The sequence below is a fragment of the Pelodiscus sinensis genome, chromosome 18 (assembly GCF_049634645.1).
Source record: "Pelodiscus sinensis isolate JC-2024 chromosome 18, ASM4963464v1, whole genome shotgun sequence".
Taxonomy (NCBI): Eukaryota; Metazoa; Chordata; order Testudines; family Trionychidae; genus Pelodiscus; species Pelodiscus sinensis.
Window position 1 is genome coordinate 27,058,286 of NC_134728.1, and position 22,804 is coordinate 27,081,089.

At 46.1% G+C, this 22,804-nt stretch overlaps 1 protein-coding gene across 5 annotated transcripts in view; it reads right to left on the reverse strand.

Annotated features, from left to right (window-relative positions):
* PPP1R16B (protein phosphatase 1 regulatory subunit 16B) overlaps positions 1 to 22,804 on the reverse strand; it is a 109,194-nt gene that overhangs the window by 51,928 nt on the left and 34,462 nt on the right. For 3 of the 5 annotated variants that reach the window (XM_075901332.1, XM_075901333.1, XM_075901331.1), the window contains exon 2: positions 21,869 to 22,276. In XM_075901332.1, coding sequence (XP_075757447.1) covers positions 21,869 to 22,115 — 247 coding nt within the window. In that variant the 5' untranslated portion in view covers positions 22,116 to 22,276. Of the gene's footprint in view, positions 1 to 3,014; positions 3,822 to 3,874; positions 5,075 to 21,868; positions 22,277 to 22,804 lie in introns of those variants that run through there. The other 2 variants (XM_075901334.1, XM_025181637.2) reach the window with 2 other exon arrangements.

Genomic DNA, 22,804 nt, shown 5'->3' on the forward strand with positions numbered 1-22,804 from the left:
GAACATAAGACTCCAGACCAGCATTGATACCTTGCTAGCATCTACTTAAAAGCTTTCAAAACAGCTGCATGAGGGATTTAGGAGACTGCCCCAGTCTATAGATTCCACTGGGATTGCTTTCCTTTGGTAGAACACTACCCCATTCTAATGAGGGCTATTTTAGGCAACCCAACTACATTTTTTTATTATTATTATTATTATTATTAAATTAAAAGAGTGCATTTAGCTGCCTGAGGAGTTTTCCTGAGGTCTGACAGACTGTGCTAATTAAGAGAAACTTACAGAGCTTAAAAAAAAAATCAGGTCTGAAAAGTCACAGAAGGACTCCAAGCTCTTAAATAGGTTAAAACTTATTCTTTAAGTGTTTGAATGAAATCTCTTCCCCTGGCACCCTCTCACACACAAAAGAAACTTGTCCTTGATTCTTTTCCTTCTTAAATCAGATTCCTATTTCTATTACGCACCTCACATTTTGAGAACATGTGCTATCTTCACCCCACATGGGTGTTTAAACTGTAAAGTCCCAAGGACATGGATCTGGTCTTCATGTCTGTCTTTAAAGCACTCAGTACAGACAACATTCTATAAACAGACATTTAGCACACTCCACTTTAAGTGTAATTCAAGTCTGCAACAGTAAAAAAGCCTTAAATAATACTGTAACATAGAGGCCCACTAGTGGTTCACTGTATGTCAGCAGTTTTCAGGCCTGACAAACTCACTACACCTATAATAGAATTAATCTAAAACGTGTGTCTGGTTAGGTACTGAATGAAAGCCGTTAACACAGAGATCATTAATATCATTGTGAAATGTGCATATTAACACTATGTGAGGAATTATGGACACTTGCTGATATTATGCTTTAGACTCTAAAACCAAACAAAGGAGAAATAGATTTTCATCCAGACAGAAGGTAGGAACAAGGAGAAAACTATCTTAATACAAATGGAGTATTTGTGAAGCCAAATACAATGGGAGTGGTATTTGCATGTAAGTCAATAAGAAAAGTCATGTTGACTGGGGATGTGAATTCAGCATGGAAACACACCAGAAACTAGAACTATACATTTCTGTTATTCGTTTCAGCTAAAACAATGAGACATCCTGCAGCACCTTAAAGCAAAAAGCTACAAAGAGTTTTTGTTTGAGGAAGGAAAACAATGTTTTGTGAAACATAAGGGGAAGCAAAAAGACATTTTGCTTTTAAATGCAGAGACTCCAAGTGGGACATGCGGAAGAATCATGAAAATCTTGGACCCTACTTTGACTGAAAATCAGTAAGGTTAAGATTCTGTCACAGGTATTTTTAGTAAAAACAAGGCACAGGTCATGGGCAATAAACAAAAATTAATGGATGCCCCTAACCTGTCCCTGACTTTCACTAAAAATACCCTGGGGAAGGGGAGACTAAGAGTTGGAGCACTGCCAGGACCTCCAGCAGCTGCTTCCACCTTGCTGCTACTCCTGTGGCAGGGGTTGAATGCCTCTGGTCTGGCCCCAGGCGGCTGACCCAAATCCAACCACTGCTTCAGCCCTGGGTCACTGCTCTGATAGCTAGAGGGCTCACAGCTTCTCTAGGCCTGCCACTGTGGAAGAAGCCAAAGAGGTCCCAGAAGGTCACCAAATCAGCTACATCTATGACAATCATACCCTTAAAAAAATCAAATCAAAACCAGCAAATCTCTCTCAAGGAGGCAAGGGAACTACATCAGGACCAACACTTCTGAGCACCCCAAATAAGTGTCACAATTACCCCTACCTTGGGCAGACTGCCTCAGATCAGGGATGCTGGAGTAAAAGCACTGCTTTGTCCAACCACGCTCAGGTGAACTCAGTGCAGCAATGGACTCACGGCAAACCTGTTCCTCTTCCTTCTGGGGCGGGTCACATGGTGGACTGGAAAATGTCATTTAATTGAAATATCGCTTTTCCACCGTGGAATTTGTTAGGAATGGAATTGGAAAGAAAATGGTTATTTTGACATATCAAATACCATCTGGACATTTCCAATAGAAAATTTAGGAGTTTTGTTTTGCAAATAATTGTGCTAGGTTCATTTTTTGTTCCACTTACAAAGAGAGAGTCATTCTGAGATGCTGCATTTTCCCCACCACAGCAAATTTGATTTTCAAAAAGCTTTAATTGTGTAACTAATTAGGACAAAGCAACAGCACTGTGAAACTAGGACGTCCCAGCTGAGAACCAGGGCTAAAGTAAAACATGCAGAAGCAAGGTGATTGGATGGGGTTGCTTTTAACTTTATATTCCAATAGCCAGACAGTATTAGACCTGCTGTCCTCACTTCTCTCTTTAGACACTGGAGCTGAGGCAAGAGTCCTCCTTATTAAAAGGGCCTATCCTACTGTCCACCCCTCACCTAGGCATACTTAGCAGCATTAGCTCGATCTCTAGGAACATCCAGTTTCCTGTGCTTAACCACAACTTGGTGCAGCCAAGTCAGCATCCTGCCTCCAGGGACAGACAGACCTTCTGACTCAGCCCAGACAAGGTGAAAGGGAGGCGTTCCCTACCTAAGGGAGCAGAGGGATCGGTAGTCCACTTAGAAAAACTAAAGGGACAGGTTTACTACAAGCTCTGGAAGACTGTGAAATGTACTACACAGTGTATACTGGGTGAAAAGGGAAAATATTACCGCTTGACTCCATTTCACTTTCAAAAAGAGGGCAGTCTGGGATTCTCTGGAGGCCAGCTTCAAGGATAAGCAGTCACAATCCCCCTTGACTTCAATGGAGGATGCATCTGCTTATTATGGACTGCAGCTGAACTATTGTTTTCCTAATTATGGGCAACAGTGCTGGGACAGTCAGCAATGTCCTGGTTTTCTACTGGTCATGGAGTTAAACTGGCAGCAGCTTGTTTGCTGGAGTGTTTACTAGCCCAGAGGTGATGGGGAATAGGATAAGTCAAGCCCCAGGCTACTTCAGAATCTGATTATTTTGCCATCTCATTCTCCAGTGGTGATAAAAGGCTTCCAAACTCAGATTACTTACTGCTTGAGAAACACAGCGCCAGGCTCCAGCCAAGAAAGCAAACACCAGAGAAACGCATGCGAAGCAGCATTACAATAGGTCATCAGGAACTATCTTGACAGCTGCCATAGCAACTGGTATTAAATAAGGAATTAGAACATTCTTCACGGAAGTGTCAGAACTGCAGCCAGTGGGATCTGAAGCAAAATAGTTGAGTGAAGAGAATGAATGTAAGTGAAAGGCAGGGGGGACAGGGCCAGCATCATTTTACGCAAACACATACATGCAGTGTCTCCGCCATACTCCGGAGATCTGTACAGATACACTAACACGGGGGTGGGCAATAATTTTTAATGGGGGGCCACTCCAAGATTTTGGTAAGTGGAGGGTGTGCGGAGTCTGGGACAGCAGGTGGGGTGTAGAGGGGAGCTTGGGATAGAAGACTGGGGTGCAGGAAGGAGTGTGGGGTCTGAGAAGGAGTTTGGGTGAAGGAGAAGGTTATGATCTGGGGCAAGGGTTTGGGATGAAGGTTCCAAGAGGGATTATGGGTGCAGGAGAGGATTCTGGCCTGGGGAAAGGGAGTAGAAGAGAGGGTGCAGGGTATGGGAGGGAGTTGTGACCTGGGGGAAAGGGTGCAGAGAGTTTGGGCAGTGATGTGGAGGAAGGGCTTGGGGTGCAGGGGCAGGGAGGGGTATGGGTGAAGGAAAGGATTCCAGCCTGGGGAAAGGGTGCAGGAGGGTTGCAGGCTCTGGGAGGGAGTTGTAAGCTGGAGGAGGTAGGAAGAGAGGATACAGAGGGCTTGGGTGGTGGCCTGGGGCAGGTAGTTGGGGGGAGAAAGAGGGTGGGATGCCAGAGGCAGGCTCTGGCTGGGAGGCGCTTACCTAAGTGGCTCCCAGCCAGCAGCTTGTGCTGGGCAGCTCCTCCATGGGGGAGGGAGGAAGGAGTTAGGAGGCTTTATTTGCTGCCCTGCCATCAGCAAAATTTCTCAGCTCCTATTGGCCAGAAACTGGCCAATGAAAGCTGGAGCATTTTGAAAGGGGGCAGGGACAGCGCACAAAGCATTCTCCTCCCTGCCCAGATACCACAGTAATTAGCAGCCTGCTGTTTAAAGCAGCTGCAGCTGCTGTGTAATAAGGGTGCTGGGGAGGTGCCTGCAGGCCAGATCCAGCATTTTGGTGGGCTGGATCCAAACCGCTAGCCACTTCTTGCCCAACCCTGCACTAACACGTCTGATCACAGCCTGCAGAGCAGGCACTGCTGCAGTAAATATATACAGCTGACTAAGCCCTGGCTTGGCTATGATCACATAAAGCAGTACAGCACTTCAATGTAGACTGGCGATGGGCAACCAAGACTAGTGAGTGGGCCACATGAGTGGCCCTCCTTTGTCTCAGTGGGCCATATGACCACCAGTGGCGGGCAACCTGCAGCCTACAGGGGTTCCACCTGCAGCCCCCGCATACCCCCTCTCTGCCCCCTTGCCCCATGCCTCTTGTGCACTGGGTCATTGGAGCCCCCCATTTACCTACTTCTCTCTCTCCCTCCCAGCACTTTTGGCCATGTCTGGGAGGGAAGGGGAGGAGGGGAGATGGAGTGCAAATCAGAAGATTCATGGAACTCCAAAAGTGCTGGGAGGGAGGGGGAAGGGGAAGAAGTACAGGGCTCCAGTGCCCCAGTACATGAGACACACACGGGGGAGGGGGAAGATGGGAGCACAGGCTGCAAGTAGCGTGGCCATCAAGGTACCTCAAGAATAAAGGACAGTTGCATTTAGGGTGTGGGGAGCCCATGTCTGAAGGATGCGGGGGGTTCAGGAATCATGGCTGAGGGTGGAGGGGTCCTGGGCTGAGGAGGTGTAGGAGTGAGTGCAGGGGACCAGGGGGCCATTTCGATGGGGGGGAGGTAGGGTTGCCAGATGGTTTCAACAAAAATACCGGACACACTTGACATTACATCACAATCTACATTACATCTTATATAGAAAATACCGGACATTTATATTTTCTCAATTATATTTTTTCAATTTGTTTCTCAAACAGAAAGCTCAAATACTGGGCTGTCCAGTTCAAAACTGGATGTCTGGCAACCCTAGGGGGAGGTGCTGCAGCCACACATATAGGGTCACTGCTGCTCTTCTTCCTCTGTCTCTCAGGGTATGTCTACACTACCCCCCTAGTTCGAAGTAGGGGGGGTAATGTAGTCATACGGAGTTGCAAATGAAGCCCGGGATTTGAATTTCCCGGGCTTCATTTGCATAAAGCCGGCCGGTGCCATTTTTAAATGCCGGCTAGGTCGGACCCCATGCCGCGCGGCTACACACGGCACAGACTAGCTAGTTCGGATTAGGCTTCCTATCCGAACTAGCTGTACGCCTTCCTATCCGGATTAGCTGTACGCCTAATCCGAACTAGCTAGTGCGTGCCGCGTGTAGCCGCGCGGCACGGGGTCCGACCTAGACGGCATTTAAAAACGGCGCCGGCCGGCTTTATGCAAATGAAGCCCAGGAAATTCAAATCCCGAGCTTCATTTGCAACGCCGTATGACTACATTACCCCCCCTAGTTCGAACTAGGGGGGTAGTGTAGACATACCCTCAGGGAGTAAGGGGAAGTTCACAGCCTGCTGCATTCCTGCTCTGCCCTCCCTTAGGCAGCCACACACTGAGCACTTTCCCCTTGTTCCCTGATAATCAGGGGAAAAGGAAGAAGAAAGGCCACTGGAGGTGCAGGGGGCTAGGGCAGCCCTGGATGGTGGGGGGAGGGTCACGCACACTCCCAGCCAGCCCCTTTTAACTGCCTGGCTACCTACTACTTAGCAAGCCCAGAACCCCAGCCTGGCAGGGAGCAGCTGCAGCCAAGTGCTGGCCCTCTCGTTTCTATTTGTCGGAGCACCACATGAGGCACACAGGGTTACTTTCACCTCTGGTCTCCAGAGAAAAATGGAGGCTGTAAAGTCATTCAGAGGACAGAGTAACAAAAAAACAGAACTGTCTTCTATAAAAGAGGACAAATGGCCACCCTAGCCGCAAGCAGAGCCCCAAGGCCCCACTGCCCTAGGCTCTTTGTTCCTGCTTCTCACTTGAAGCCCACATCTATGGGGGGGTTCTCCTCACTCAGTGGCTAAGTCAGTGAGGGTCTTTTGGGTTTGTTTTTTTGCTTCTCACTTGCGTGTGACCCCCAACTAGCAGCTGTGACGGGGGCACTGACCAGTTAAATGGAGAGATTTAGCACTTCGTTTTGAGCACAAACCTTCCCCACCCACCCACTTGAGCTAAGGTAACATTAATAATCTGCCTTGAGCTGACAAAAGCCATGGCATTTCCAGGTGAGGCTGCCGCTGTGTCCTCAGCTGGGCCTGCTGGGATGTGGCAATGCAGCGTTCGCGAGCAGATGGTGACCTCACATATCCTATCTGCCTTACCTCACAAGCACTGAGGAGAACTACAGCCTCATCTCTGAATTGACTCAATTTTTCCCCCTCTTGGCAGGAAACCCTTCACATTATGTGGTGCTACTGCAGCAAGAGTAACCCCCAAGTCCTAGGCAACCTAAGAACTCCTTTAAGGCAGCCCAGAGGAATGACACACAAATCTCAATGAAACGTAACATTTCAAACCACGTATAACATGCTTCCTCTCAGCCAATACGTCCTTGGGACAAGGAAACCAATCTCTATGCTCCCAATGAAGTAATGGGATTCTTAAAACAATACTAAGTATTGTTTGCAGTGTTGCTGCAGCCACATTGAACCTAGAATACGAGAGAGATGGGGGGAGGGAGATAATCTCTTATATTGGACCAGCTTCTGACCTGAAAAGGGCTCTGCATAGCTGGTTGCTTGTTTCTTTCATCAACAGAAATTGATCCAATAAAAGATAATACCCAACCCACCTTGTCTCTCTACTAAAATACTGTGACATGCCACAGCAGCCTCAAACACTGGCATCCGTTCCATCCCCAAGTCAATACACTGATTGAGACAATATCACACTCTGACAGTTCATCAGCGGGATTATTCATGGTAAAGGAATCTTTTTAAACCAAGCCTGAATAAACTAGAAGTAGGCATCATGCACGATCAGCAGTAACCACAGGTGATGGGGATTAATGGCTGTTCACGGCCAGACAACTCAGCCGTTTTAAGAGCCGGTTCTTGTTTAAAAAGTACAACTAAAGACTGAACTTGCCAAGGTGTGTCAGGTTTTAAAACTGAAACCAGGGAGACAAAGCTGCTGCTGCCAGCCTCCAAACCACATATTTCCAACATTTTAAAAGTAGCTTAACCAATTTAAGCTACTTTCGTTAAGAAACAAAATCCAGGAATCCACAAGAGCCACTGGCCAAGCCCAGATTCATTTAAAATGCTCTGGATACAATTGAGCATTCTTTGCTAACAGGGACAAAGAGTTTGGGACAAATAGTACATTTAGGGTCTATTGTACAGGCATTTTTAAAACCCCATATGAAATATTTTCAGTGATTGAAAAGATCCATAAAAAGTGTTATTTTCAATTTTGCTCTCCAACAATATATCGAAAACCAAAGCACTTTATGGCAGATCCTCTCTTAACACCTGACAATGCATCCACAGCAGCCATGGTTTTACCACAGACACCTGTGAAAGTGGGATCAGGTCTGTTTGTACAAAAACAAAACAAAAAAGTAGGGTTAAATATCAGCAGAATTCTAGCTTCAGTGTGTAAGGCAAAAGAACACACATGCTAGGACAGAACATGCACGCAGCATAAACTCAGAAGTTTGATAAAACGGAAAAAAATTGTTAATCTATCTCAAATGTCAGAAACAAAGGGCAAGGATTTTTGTTTTTCAATGCTTGGGCCCCATTTTTTAAGCCGGGGTGCCTAAAGTTAGGAACCTAAGTACAACTGAAAGGGGCTATGAGCTTTTTCTTTTTAATGTAATTGTGGTTAATAGGAGCTGCTCAGCACTTGTTAAAAAAAAACATCCCCCCACCCTCTTTTGTTATTGGTGCTATGATCCCCTGTGTGACTTCAGGAACTGAAGGTTTGAGAATTTTGGCCTGAATTTTTATTTTGACAGAGCATCTAGCCATGGTAATGGGCATGCTAGTCAGAGACAGAACCCCACTTTCTGATCTAGTTGTCATTTCAAGTTCCTTGAAACAGAAAGAATATGTGCCTTATATGGCTCTCCTCAGTGGATACTATAAAACTCTCTAAATAGAACTTGTGGGAATTTTTCAATTACAGGCAGTCCCCGGGTTACATGGATCCGACTTACATCAGATCCCTACTTACAAATGGGGTGAGGCAACCCCACACTAGCTGCTTCCCCCCAGCAGACCAGGGAGACACGAAGCTAGCGCCCTCGCTCCTCCCCCCCCCCCAGCAGACCAGGGAGACGCGGAGCGGCTTTTCTCAGCAGACACCTCAGCTTGAGAATAAAGGACTGAGGGAAGTGAGGTGTGGGAGAATAAAACTGAGCTCTGGAGAAATGTTTGGCTAGAGTTTCCCCTACAATATGTACCAGTTCCGACTTACATACAAATTCAACTTAAGAACAAACCTACAGTCCCTATCTTGTACGTAACCCGGGGACTGCCTGTATATATATTTTTAGAAGGAAAATGCTCATGTCAGAACCAAATGGAAAAACGTTGGTTTAAAAAGTTTCCCAGTTTTGATGTTTATTTCAATTCAAAACTTTTTAGCTTAAACATTTAAGATAATTTATAGTTTAAAAAGAAGATAAAGGTCACACATGTAAATGAAATGTTTTTATTGACCTTATCTGAAATTTTCCATTTGCAAAAAATTTCAAAGTTGATTTTTTATCCCTATTCAGGTCAGGAAATGTTTTTGAAATCTCAAAAGAACACTGTTTCCTGCCTAGCTCTGACTTCAGGCAGCCAAGAGGAGTCAACTACTTGTTAGAACGTCCGACAGAATCCAAGGTTGTGATTTCATTGACAACTGCTTAATTGCCATACGTCAGCCACCCTGGTTGCAGTCAGATCCACAGACTGTAGGAGCATGTAATGGAAACACACCCCTCCACTAATTTACCATTCGAATATTTCACCATTGCCAACTAGTCTGACACTGATGTTTTGCTTGGGGGTGAGGAAATAGACTTTGGTGCTCAAGAAGCCAAAAAAGTGTGTATTGTTGAACAGAGACTGTACACATTTAGGGCTTGATTAATTTACTAAATATATATCCTGATTTTGCTGGAGACAAAAAAAATTTTAGGCCCTTCAAGGTAGCACAGAAGACAACAGAAAAATCCCCTTCAAATAGGCAAATGCACTTGCTGATAAACTGCTTTCAAGTTTGACTGTATGCAAGATAAGATGAGTGAAAGGCTTCAAAAAAGTAATCATGTGGGTGGAAAATTAAGGCACCTCATAAAAGGGTTTTTAGCAACAAGGGAACAGATCACATCAACTTGAAAAGGTTAGCCAAAGCAATTTATAGACGTTAATTAGGACCTCTTTAAAATGCTTTTTAATTGACAAGGTCAGTTTTATACTAAAACAGTGCAAAGAAAGGAAAACAACATGAAATGCCCTGGGAGAGTGCACATTCTGCGCATAAGATTCTGCTGCAGTTTTATGGAGGTTTTCAAAGGTCATAATAAATGCCAATGTTATTGATAACCTACGTAAATACTTATGAATACAAAACCCAGTCCTGAAGCCCTACCTCAGCAAAGCTTCCCATAGTTATGGACATCTCCTCAGGCTCTGGCTTAGATCCATACGTAAGAAACTCCACCGACTTCTGATTTACAATCTCAGTAACTGGGAATGGTTTCAGTAAATGCTGCCTCCACTATTGACACCCCACATGCTCATGTCATGAGGTTTTTTTAAATAAATGTGAAGGTTTTGTTTGTCTTCTGTTTGCAGCTCATTAGGGTTGGGGGGTTTCAAGCTTCTTCACAAAGACAAGAGCCAGAAAGTTATGCGAGAATCCCAAATTTTACTTACAAAATAACCATGAGAGCTGGGGCTATAAGATATTACAATTTCAAGTTGTGAGAGTTAGCAATATTGGTAACCACCCACACTTTCCAGCAGGCACTCTACTCTGATTAGTTTACCTTCCCAGCTAGCATTTAGCAGAAGAGAACTTTCCAAAGTTACTACAAGAAAACTTTGCTGTGCATTCAAGTGGGACCTGTAAGGGCAGCCCGGTCGCAGCTGTGCAGATACTCAAGTGAAAAAAATGCAGCATGTTCCAGGCATTGAGCGCACATACCTTTTTCTAGGCACAGCCACTCTGCACTCTTTCAGGAGAGAAAAGGCCTCAGTTTTCAGCTGGTTTCCTATTTGACTGTCAACCATTTTGGTATTATTTTCACTGTCCAGTGTTCTAGAAAATATTGATTGGGTCACGGCCCTGGAGACAAATAGGTAGAGCATCGGGACCAGCTGTGCTTCCACCAACCACACTGTCCTGCCAGAAAATGTAACCATGGGTTTGGCAGAACTACCTCCAAAAGTGAGCCAGGCACTCACTGTGTCATGTAGTTCACCTCCAAATACAACTTGTGTATGTGTTAAAGCAAACCCTAGAACCGTAGTGTCCAACACACTGGCCACATATGGCACTTTGGCCAGCTGAGTATTGATAGTTGGCTTGAACAATGTGGCTATTTGGCCGGTTGAGTGTGGCTAATTCACTAAAGCAGTGGCCATTACTGTAGCTACTGTTTCAGAACTGGTTGCACACCACAGCCCTAGAAGTTGTCTCCACCATCTGCTTTAATCAGTATATATTAATGATCTCTCCCTTGAAGAGAATGTAGTTGTGTTCACTTTCCACCATGCACTGAGCTGGCTAACCACCTTCTCACAGAGTGGAACCAACTTGTAGGATCTGTTCATGGTTTTTTTTCCCCCCTCCTCTGTGTTTGTGAGTGAGGCTTTAGAGGGGGAGTTCTCCAGGTAGAGGAGAAGCAGATATAGGACTCTTGAGGGAAGTGTGTGTTGTGTTTGGGGCTTTCTTGCTTTGTGCTGAGCTTGTGTGTGTGAGTGAGGGTTAGTGTGTGTGGGTTTTTTTGTTATTGTTTTTGTTTGTTTTTTCCCCTGTGTTTGTGAGTGAGGCTTTTTTTCCCCCCTCCCACTTCCCCTTTGCCCTCCCCCTCCCCTTCATGGAGTGTGTGCTGTGATTGGCAGGTGGAAACTGTTGGCTTCTAATTAAAGTTTGAATTCTAGAAGCCTTTGCTGATCGGCTGAGCCTTGGTAGGGGGAGGGTCTTTCAGGCACTCCAGGTCTTTATAAGGCAGTGGGCAAGCAACCAAGGAGAGCTTGCGAACAAGTGAGTGCTAACAGGGAGTTTAGAGAGGGAGTTGGGAAGGGCGTGAGGTTCTCTTCCCTTTCTTTTTAAATCCCTTCTCCAGGACAACAGCGATGGATGGTGATAGGTCTGCTGCTGTTACCTGCATGGAGTGTGCCATGTTTGTCTTCCTCCCAGAAGAAAGAACGGATTTCATCTGCACTAAGTGCAAGCCATTTTGGAAGAAAAAATTAGAGGACTGGAGGCCCAAGTGTCGACCCTACGCTCGATCAGAGAGGATGAAGACTTCCTCGATAGAAGGCAGAGTTTAATCCTTCAAGCACAGCAGGCAGAAGAGCCAGAGAGGGAAGTACGTGACCAGGAAGAGAACTGGCAGCATGTAACTTCTAGAAGGGGGAAAAGGCCAGCATGGGAATCTCCCAGTGCTATAGAGGTAAGTAATTGCTTTCAGGCTCTCTCCACACGCTCTGCAGTGCTGAATGCTTTGGAAGGGACCTCACAAGGAAGAAACCGGAAGGGAACACCATCTACTGGAAGGCATGGGATGGTTTCCATCCCATCAAACCTTCGGATCGCTACCCCTTCCTGCTTCTCCACATGGGAACTAATGATACGGCCAAGAATGACCTTGAGCGGGTTACTGCGGATTATGTAGTGCTGGGAAGAAGGATCCAAGAACTCAGAGCGCAAGTGGTGTTCTCGTCCATCCTCCCTGTTGAAGGGAAAGGACTGGGCAGGGATCGTCGAATTGAGGACGTAAATGCGTGGTTGCGCAGGTGGTGTCGCAGAGAGGGCTTTGGTTTCTTCGACCATGGGACTCTGTTCCAGTCACAAGGATTGTTAGGAAGAGATGGGATCCACCTAACAAAGAGAGGAAGGAGCATCTTCGCGGGCAGACTTGCAAACCTAGTGAGCAGGGCTTTAAACTAGGTTCGTCGGGGGACGGTGACCAAAACCCTGAGGGGAGTGGGAAAGTCGGATACCGGGAAGAAATGCAAAGAGGAACGAGAAAGAAAGGAGGACCCCTGATTCGAATGGAGAAGATAGGGCGATCAACTGGTTATCTGAGGTGTTAGTACACTAATGCGAGAAGCCTGGGCAACAAACAGGAAGAACTGGAGGCCCTGGACCAGTCCAAGAAATATGATTTAATTGGGATAACAGACTTGGTGGGATGACTCGCATGACTGGAGCGCTGTCATGGAAGGGTATAGACTGTTCAGGAAGAACAGGCAGGGGAGAAAAGGAGGAGGAGTTGCACTATAAGTAAGCGAGCACTATGATTGCTCTGAACTCCAGTATAAAGAGGGAGAAAAACCTGTTGAGAGTCTATGGGTTAAATTTAAAGGAGCAAACAACAGCAGTGATGTTGTGGTTGGTGTCTGCTACAGGCCACCAAATCAGGTAGATGAGGTAGATGAGGCTTTCTTTGGACAACTGAGAGAAGCTTCCAGATCACAGGCCCTGGTTCTCGTGGGGGACTTTAATCACCCTGACATCTGTTGGGAAACCAATACGGCAGTACACAGGCAATCCAGGAAGTTTTTGGAGAATGTTGGGGATAACTTCTTGGCACAAGTGCTGAAGGATCCGACCCGGGGCTGTGCGCAGCTTGACCTTCTGCTCACAAACAGGGAGAAACTAATAGGGGAAGTAGAGGTGGGTGACAACATGGGAAGCAGTTATCATGAGATGGTAGATTTCAGGATCCTGACCAAAGGAAGAAAAGAGAGTAGTAAAATACACACATTGGACTTCAAAAAAGCAGATTTTGACTCCCTGAGAGACCTGATGGGCAGAATCCCCTTCATGTTAGCATCCCAGGGGAAAGAAGTCCAGGACAGCTGGCAGTATTTTAAAGAAGCTTTATTGAAGGCACAGAAAGAAACCATCTCGACATGTAGCAAGAGAGGCAAACATGGTAGGAGACCGGATTGGTTTACAGGGGAAATCCTTGGTGAACTTAAGCACAAAAATGAAGCTAACAAAAAATGTAAACTTAGATAAATGACCAGGGAAGGGTTTAAATGTAGAGCTCGAGAATGCCGGGGGGTTATCAGGAAGGCGAAAGCACAAATGGAATTGCTACTGGCTAAGGATGTGAAGGATAACAAGAAAGGTTTCTACAGGCATGTTAACAAGAAGAAGGTGATCAGAGAGGGTGTTCAGCCCCTACTGGATAAAGGAGGTAAACTAGTGACAGATTATGTGAGGAAAGCTGAAGTACTCAATGCTTTCTTTGCCTCTGTATTCACGGACAAGGTAGGCTCCCAGACTAATGCACTAAGTGACGCAAGATGGGATGAAGATGGACAGCCCTTGGTGGGTAAAGAACAGGTTAGGAACTATTTAGAAAAGCTAAACGTACACAAATCCATGGGTCTGGACTTAATGCATCCGAAGGCACTGAGGGAGTTGGCAAATATCATTGAGGAGCCTTTGGCCATTATCTTTGAAAAGTCGTGGAGACTGAGAGAAATCCCGGATGATTGGAAAAAGGCAAATGGAGTGCCCATCTTCAAAAAAGGGAAGAAGGATGATCCAGGGAACTATAGGCCGGTCAGTCTTACCTCGGTTCCTGGAAAAATCATGGAAGGGATCCTTAAAGAATCTATTTTGAGGTACTTGGAAGAGAGGAAAGTGATTAGGAATAGTCAGCATGGATTCACAAAGGGAAAGGCGTGCCTGACCAATCTGATTAGCTTATATGATGAGGTAACTGGCTGTGTGGATGTGGGAAAGTCAGTGGATGTTATATACCTTAACTTTAGCAAGGCTTTTGATACGGTCTCACAATATTCTTGCCAGCAAGTTAAGGGAATGTGGATTGGATAAACGGACAGTAAGATGGATAGAAAGATGGCTAGAAGACCGGGCCCAGTGGGTAGTGATCAACGGCTCGATGTCAGGATGGCGGTCGGTTTCAAGCGGAGTGCCCCAAGGTTCGGTTCTAGGACCGGTTTTGTTCAATATCTTTATTAATGACCTGGATGAGGGGATGGATTGCACCCTCAGCAAGTTTGTGGATGACACTAAGCTAGGGTGAGAGGTAGATATGCTTGAGGGCAGAGATAGGGTCCAGAGTGACTTAGACAAATTGGAGAATTGGGCCACTAGAAATCTCATGAGGTTCAACAAGGACAAGTGCAGAGTCCTGCACTTGGGACGGAAGAATCCCAAGCATAGTTACAAGCTGGGGACCAACCAGGTAAGTAGTAGTTCTGCAGAAAAGGACCTGGGGGTTACAGTGGATGAGAAGCTGGATATGAGTCAACAGTGTGACCTTGTAGCCAAGAAGGCTAATGGTATATTAGGTTGCATTAAGAGGAACATTGCCAGCAGATCCAGAGATGTCATTATTCCCCTTTATACGGCTCTGGTGAGGCCACATCTGGAGTATTGTGTCCAGTTCTGGGCCCCCCACTACATAAAGGATGTGGACGCATTGGAGAGGGTCCAGCGGAGGGCAACCAAAATGATTAGGGGTCTGGAGCATATGACTTATGAGGAGAGGCTGAGGGAGTTGGGTCTGTTTAGTCTGCAGAAGCGAAGAGAGAGGGGAGATTTGATAGCAGCCTTCAACTTCATGAAGGGAGCTTCCAAAGAGGATGGAGAGAGGCTGTTCTCAGTAGTGACAGATGGTAGAACAAGGAGCAATGGTCTCAAGTTGTGATGGGAGAGGTTCCGGTTGGATACTAGGAAAAACTATTTAACTAGGAGGGTAGTGAAGCACTAGAATGGGTTACCTAGGGAAGTAGTGGAGTCTCCATTCCTAGGGATTTTTAAGTCTCGGCTTGACAAAGTCCTGGTTGGGTTGATTTAGTTGGGATTAGTCCTGCTTTGGGCAGGGGGCTGGACTTGATGACCTTCTGAGGTCTCTTCCAGCTCTATGGTTCTATGATCTGTCATCCTGCAAGAATCATTCCAGTCCCAAAGCTCATCACAGCAGCTTTGAGAGTGAAACCAACAAAAGCTTCATGCCTGCTCTCTGGAGTGCATTTCTGAAGTCCCAGATGCTAGCCAGAAGGTTATTAGACTTCAGCATAGCTGGACATCCGCTATGATGTCAACAGGAAGGAAACCTTCAGACAAAAATGGGAAGGGGAAGGTGGTTCTCAGTTAACCAAACAGGGAAAGTAAATGAGTAGCAAGGAGAGCAGTGCACCGGGGCTATATATAGTGCCACAGATACCAATGACGTCAGCTGTAATTGTCTATCCAGTGTTCCACCAAGCAGTGCTGTGCTCTCATATGCAGATTCTTACGCAAGGACGAATCCTTTGAAAAACTCTGAAAGCCCACTACCTTATCCTGTAACCCTGCGCTGAAATGCCATCTATGCTATGACACTCTGAACCAGGCTGCTAGTGGGCTGCCCATTAGGCTGGTCACATGTCTGCTGTCTTGCCTTCAACATAAACTGTAAGCCCTTCCTGGGAAGACACTGGTTTTAGTTCATGTTTGCAAGAGCCTAGCACAATAGGGCCCTGGCCTCTAGACATGACTGCAATGCAAATACTGGTGGTTATATGTAAGAGGAAATGCTAAGGCTCAGCTGCTTTTCCTGTTCTAACCCACATTTCATTTCAGCAGCTCATAACTTTAACAAATACCTTCTTTTGGGCTGACATTTGTATTATGACAACTGAGTAAAATAGCTGCTGCTGATTTCAGTTATGGCAGTGTAAAAGTAAAAGAAGCCAGAGAAGTTAAAGACCTGTTTGTTAAATCAGCCGGTTTGAGATGCAGGATTGTTCCCCCAAAGGATGCTTCATGATTTTTTCATCCAATCTAGTCCCAAAATACAAGGGTTCTACCACTTCCCATGGGAGGTTATTCCACATCTGAATAGGTCTCCCATCACACTGCTATCCTGATATTCATCCTAAGGTTCCCCTCCCTATTTTAGCTGTAGTAATACCCATTTTTTACTGCTTTACAAATATCAAGTGTTTAAATTGTGAGAAGAGGAATTTGGATTATTGTTCCCCCACCTAGTTACCTCTGAGCCAAACTATACACCTAGCTTTTTAATTCTTTCCCCAAACTGACTTCTCAGCCTCATGATCATTTTTATTGGTCTTCCCTTGGATAGCAGGGGCTGCTGTAAAACTAAGAGCAGCTGGCTGCGTCCCCTGAAAGTCCATCACCAACTGAAAACTGATAATGTAAAATTCTGCTCCCTAAAACGAGTGTGGGGCATTTGCCAAGGATCTGGGCTTGTTCTAAACCAGTTAAGAATTCCTCTGCCAGAGAATTCTCCACTTGGCAGCTGCAGTTAGATTCCACCCACCCTTTGTACAGAGTATCTAGGAAGGACAAAAGGGACCAGAACAGGGATAAAATCGGGTCTGTAAACTACATTTAGTCTTGAAAAATGAACACAGCACAACCCATTTGAGCTGAAGTAGACCAGTGGCATCTGAAATATTCGGCTAAATGGGGAAACAAACATTGCATTAGGGATAGGATTATAATTATTTAGCATCTCAAACCCTCCTCCCCCTATAACTTTCCGTTAGCTAAGATATTCACTACAACCAGGTTTCTTAAATTTTTCCAGCTCACCCTGAAAGTGCCTTTTTCTGATGTGGTAATTAGTGTGCTCATAAGAGATGAGTAAGAGGGACATCCCACCACACAGGCCAACCCAAAGGGAGAAGGAATCAGAGTGGTGACAGGGATGCTGGAAAAAAGTGACATTGAACCACACACGAAGCCCTGTATATAATGAAAACCACTTGAAACCAGGGAGTGCGGCAGCACCACTAGTTCCAGCATTTAGGGGTGGTGACCCTGCACTTAAAGAGACCAGACTCAGATTTTCCCATGAAGTAGAAGAGCTTCAAGCCACAAGCTGCATACCTACCTTCTGCTCCCCATGCACCCTAGCAATATGGTGCAGTGTAAAACTGCTTTCTGGAGAACCAGCGAGTCAGCCTATTAGCAGGTATCCAGAGATGGTCATCTTTCCTGTAGACCAGTAGTGGGCATATACCAGCCCGTAGGCCAGATCTGGTCTACGAGGGTCTTGCCAAATCTGGTCTCCCAGCAGGCCCCCACCATTATATGTACCTGCTCCTCCACAGAGATGGGCAATCACCTCCATTGGCCGCAGATCGCTGTTCCCGGCCAATGGGAGCTCCAGGAAGTGGTGTCCCAGTCCACGTCACTTCCTGCTGCTTCCATTGGACGGGAACAGCGATCCATGGCCAATGGGAGCCGTGACTGCCGCTACCTCTAAAGATGCAGTTAAATACAGCAGTGGAGACCAGGTTAACTTTGGGGAACCACCACAGTTTTATTCCCCACCCCTGGTGGCAGGAGACTAGCCCCAGCCCTGCCCTTTCCTAAGGTTACCAGGTGTCCGGTTTTGAACTGGACAGTCAGAATTCGAGCTTTCTGTCCAGAAAAAAAATTAAGAAAATACTGGACATATAAAATGTCTGCTACTTTCTAATTAGCTAAGTTTTATTATTATTAGGAGTATCAGTACCTAGTTGCAAACTGCCCGGCTAGTCGACAGACACACTCATGGAGCGTGAGCCTATCAGCCAGGCAGTACACAACTACACAAGCCGGAGGGGGTGGGAGCAGGGGCGCGGACACAGGACCAGTGCGGGATGGAATCCCCAGGGCTGGACTCGGCCGTGCTTCGCCGAGACCATGTGTGGGATGGGCAGAGCCCCAGGATCTCTGCACGCCCGGGTTAGTCCTGCTCCTCCCGACCCCCTCCTGGCCAGCTCCGCTTCTCGTCGGCCGGTCCCCCGCACTCGATCTCCCTCGACCCCCCCCCCCCACCAGCCCTGCTTCCTGCCAGCTGGTCCCTCCCCCGCCCCTGACACCAATCCTCCCGACCAGTCCCACTCCCCTCCCAACCGATGTGTCTCCTGCGCCCCCCAACTGAGTTCAAGTGTGTCTAGTATTTTTTTTGAAGCCACCTTGTAATCCTACCCTTTCCAGGAGCACAAAGCAAGCCCTTTCCCCTTGCCCTTGCTGCCCATGCACAACTGGAGACTTTTCCCAGGTATATGGCCACCACTCTGGAGATCAAAACTGGGCCCTCTGTATGCAGAGCCCTTTCCTGGCTAGAAGTGGCACTGGTGCTGCCAACAAAACTAAGACCAGATGCCAAGGTGACAAAACACACTTTGCAGAGCAATTTCTCTCAAGATCACAGGCGTTGGCAGAGCTGGCCAGGAATTTTTCCAAGTGTTTGCTGGACAATGTCTATCAATACCTGAGCCATTTGGAGAGAATGTATCAGCTTTAACTTTTGTCAAGAAAAGTTTCACAGTCCCAGGGCCGAATTTCAGATCGGAACGTATCTGCAAGAGACCCCCCCCCCCGCCAGACGATCTAATAGCCCAATGGTTATGTTACTCGTGTCTCAATCAGACCAAAGTCTGGAGCCTGTGCCTTTTCACTTCCTAACTAAGGATGTCAAATCCCGTTTAATTAACAGATTAAATGGGGGTGGGCAGGAGGGCTGTTCCGGCCCCCCAAATCCTGGCTGTGGGCAAGGGCTGCTCTATCTTAGCTGCTTCTGGCCCAGCATGGGGTTGCCAGATCCCAGCCCATGCAGGGGCCTAGCAGGGCTGCTTCCCAAGTACTGGGTAACGGGTTAACCGTTAACCTCCCTGTTCCATACCACCCGATATTTAGCTATTCTGGGATGGGGGACAGGGTTTCATGAACAATTTAAATTCTCAGTTGCAGTGATACATCATGGGCTTTAAAAAAATATATATCTATAAATACCACCCAACTCTACTCTAGTCTCATTACAGTAGAGGCTTCAGTAAAATTACAAAGCAGAAAATTACGCAGCCAGAGATGTTTGATCTTCCTCTGTTTGATCTAGTCACTGATTGCAGAACCACCCCTGGAATTCATTTAAGAGGAAAGTGAAAGTAAAAACCAACTTGAATCTCCAGGCAAATGATTCCATTTTGGAAGTTTGGTCTAATGAGCGCCAAAAAGGTCTGATTGTTAACAGACAGGGAGTGACTCAAGGAATAAACCGTCTGTGTTATTCAATGCTAAACGGAACTTCCATGTCCTTTTAGACACAGTGTATTTTGCTTTTTTCTGTAGGGCAGATTAGCCAATCTACTCAAGAATTAACAATCAATCACTCTCAATTCTTTGAAGCCTGGGGGGAGGGGAAAAAGCCTCAATACTACAACCTCTAATAGTGATTCTTTAGTTCATACGATGGTTGGAGACAGGGACCAGGGCATGTTCTGTATTGGACACCATACATGTAGTTTAGATGGCATCCAAGATGTAGTTTGCAGTCACAGTACGTACGTGTACACACACACACACACACACACACACACACACACACACACACACACACACACACACACACACACACACACACACACACACACACACACACACACACACACACACACACACACACACACCCTGTAAGCTGAAGATTTCTACGCCTGGGTTTGCTGTTGCTCACAGCCACTCTTTTCACTTGAATACAGAGACATTTCAGATAAGCTGTCTCTGAGACAGGCCTAAGGAGCAAGTTCCTCCACGAATCTGCACTGGGACCTGTGTTGTACAACATTGCCATTAACGATCTAGGAAAGAGGGTGACCAGTGAAGCAGCAAAGTTTATAAGATGATAGAAAAGTATTCACAACAGTTAAGCAAATCAGATTGTGAGGGGCTGCGGAGGGAGCTCACAAAACTGGGTGAGTGGACAACAAAATGGCAGATGCAATTCACCATTATTAAGTGCAAAGTAATGTTCACTGAAAAAAAAATAATCTCAACTATACATATACAGTGATGGGTTCTACCTTACCTTCTAGTACTCAAGAAAGAGACCTTGGACTCACTGTGGATAGTTCTACAAATACTTCTTCTCAATGCACAGCACTGATCAAAAAGACCGATAGGATGTTAGGAACTATTAGGAAAGGGATAGAAAAAAAAGATTGAAAACAACAAATGCCACTATAAATCCATGGTGCACCCACCCCTTGAATACAGTGCCCACTTCTGGTCACCCCGTCTCAAAAAGGAAACAGTGGAACAAGAAACCCCAGAGAAGGGCAATAAAGATGATCAAGAGAATGGAACAGCTTCCATACATGGAGAAACTAAGGCTAAGTCTACACTACAAACTTTTTCCGGAAGAGAAATGCAAATGCACTCATTTGCATATATCGCACTCTCATTTGCATATTTTCTTCCAATCCTTTTTGCGGAAGAGGTTTTTGCGCAAAAAAGCACCACGTTTTTGTGCAAAAACCCCTTTTTGCGCGAAAACCTCTTCTGCAAAAAGGATCGGAAGAAAATATGCAAATGAGAACACAAGATATGCAAATGAGCACTCCATTTGCATTTCCTCTTCCGGAAAAAGTTCCTAGTATAGCCATAGCCTAAAAGATTAGGGCTGGTTATCTTCGGAAAGAGACAACTAAGCAGGCAATATGATACAGGTCTATAAAACCATGAATGATGTAGAGAAAGTGAAAGTGTTGTCTACAAATACTGTACAAAAACCAGGGGGGGGGTCACCCAATGAAATTAACAGGCAGAGGGTTTAACTCAAACAAAAAGGAGACTTTTTCACAAAACACCTAACTAACCTGTGGAATTTATAGATGTGAGATGCTGTGATGGCCACAAAGTATAACTGAGTTCAAAAAAGAACTGGATAAATTCACAGGGGATAGGTCCATCAATGGCTATTAGATAAAGTCAGGCATACTACCCCACACTTAAGGTGACTCAAAACCTCAGACAGCCAGAAGCTTGGAGTAGAAGACAACCCCACAATTGCCCTGTTCTGTAACTCCCACTGAAGGTCTGGTATGGGCAACCACCAGAGACAAGACAACCATGGTCTGATCCAGTCTAGCAGCTCCCTTAACCTCTATAATCCAAATCCATCAGATGCAGGTGGATACCAAGGTCTTTAACAATACTATTGGCTTTAACCTCTTCTAGCCTCAGTGCATTTTGTGAGAGAAGAACACTATCCTATTTAATGAAGGTACTTCATGTCACTCACAGCTTGGCCATCAGTTTAAAAGAGACAGCCACCTACCCGCCATCACCAAAGGATGCCAGCCAGGCAGCAACCAACTTACCACTTATGTCACATAACACCGCTTTGTAGTCCCAGTTAAGCTCTAATAGACCGGCTTTTCCAGTACAAAACCACCACAGCCCCACAATTAACATTCTTCAATAAGGGGTTTTTTGAAAAAACTTCCCCTGCGTCTAGACTGCTGCCGCGTTCTTGCGAAAGTAAATTGAAAGAACGCGGCAGTTTTTTCGACTGCGGAAAACCTCGTTTTAGGAGGAATAACGCCTTTTTTCAAAAATGCTCTTTCGAAAAAAGGCGCCATGTAATGCAAACTGTGCTTTCTCGAAAGAGAGCATCCAGACTGCCTGGGTACTCTCTTTCGAAAAAGCGGCTTGCTTTTTCGAAAGTACTGGTTGTAATCTAGACGCTTTTTTCGAAAGAGGCTTGCAGTCTAGATGTAGCCTATGTAGAGATACAGCAGGTTCACAGGTAGCCAAACTATGAGGGCTTTGCCCACAGCTAGTCCTACCTTCCTCCACATCGTTCCTCAGCGATGCCTCCAACAAAGCAACACTGGCCTCAAAAGACACCTTCTTGCGGCTGACAGCGCTCCTCCTCTTCTCGTGCTTCCGCTTCTTGTGCTGCATCTCCTTCTCATACTGCGCCCACTTCTTCAGCTGCTGAGCCCGCCGCTTCTGGGCTGTTCGTAGCCGCTCTAGTGTGGGCACCTTATCCAGCAGCTCCAGTTCTGTCAGGAGATCCATGTGGGCATCCATTGCCTCTGCTGGGAGAGAGGGCGTGCAGGCCCAGGGCGTCCCTGCTGGAGCGATATCCCACAGCAGGTGAGGTGCGCATCAGCAGCCCAGCACTATACCGGCAGGCTGGGACTGAGCTGGGACCAGTGCATACTCATCTCCAAGGAGGGCATGGTGGAACCCTAAGAAGAGAAGGAAAGAACAAGGCTAAGTCTCCACAGTTCCCATTCGGAAAAGTCACCATCCCCAGCCCAATGGAAAAACCTCTCCAGAGAACAGCTAACATCTGAAACGAATTTTCATGGGGCTGCCATTGTAAGCACGGCCTGCGTGGTTTGGAGACCCGTGCCCTAGTGACACCAAGTCCATCCAGGCAGTGATACTCAGACTAAGGCTCAGGAGCCATAAATGGCTCTCTAATGGGTCTCGTGGTGCTCTTCGCAGCATATCATATTAAAACACTCCACGCTTTCATTATTAGCATAGTAAAAACTTCCTGATGCATTAATAACCTGGCATGGTTACCAACCAACTGTAGAAAATTTGGTCAGTCATTTTGCTGTGAGAATACTATGGACAGAGTTTTATTTACTGGAAAGCGAGAGAAAGTAAATGAAACTCTGAATTCTCACTACTCTGGCTCCTGAACCACTGAGGTCTGAGTAGCACTGATCTAGAGATTAATGAGTCTGCCACAGCCCTAGCAAAGA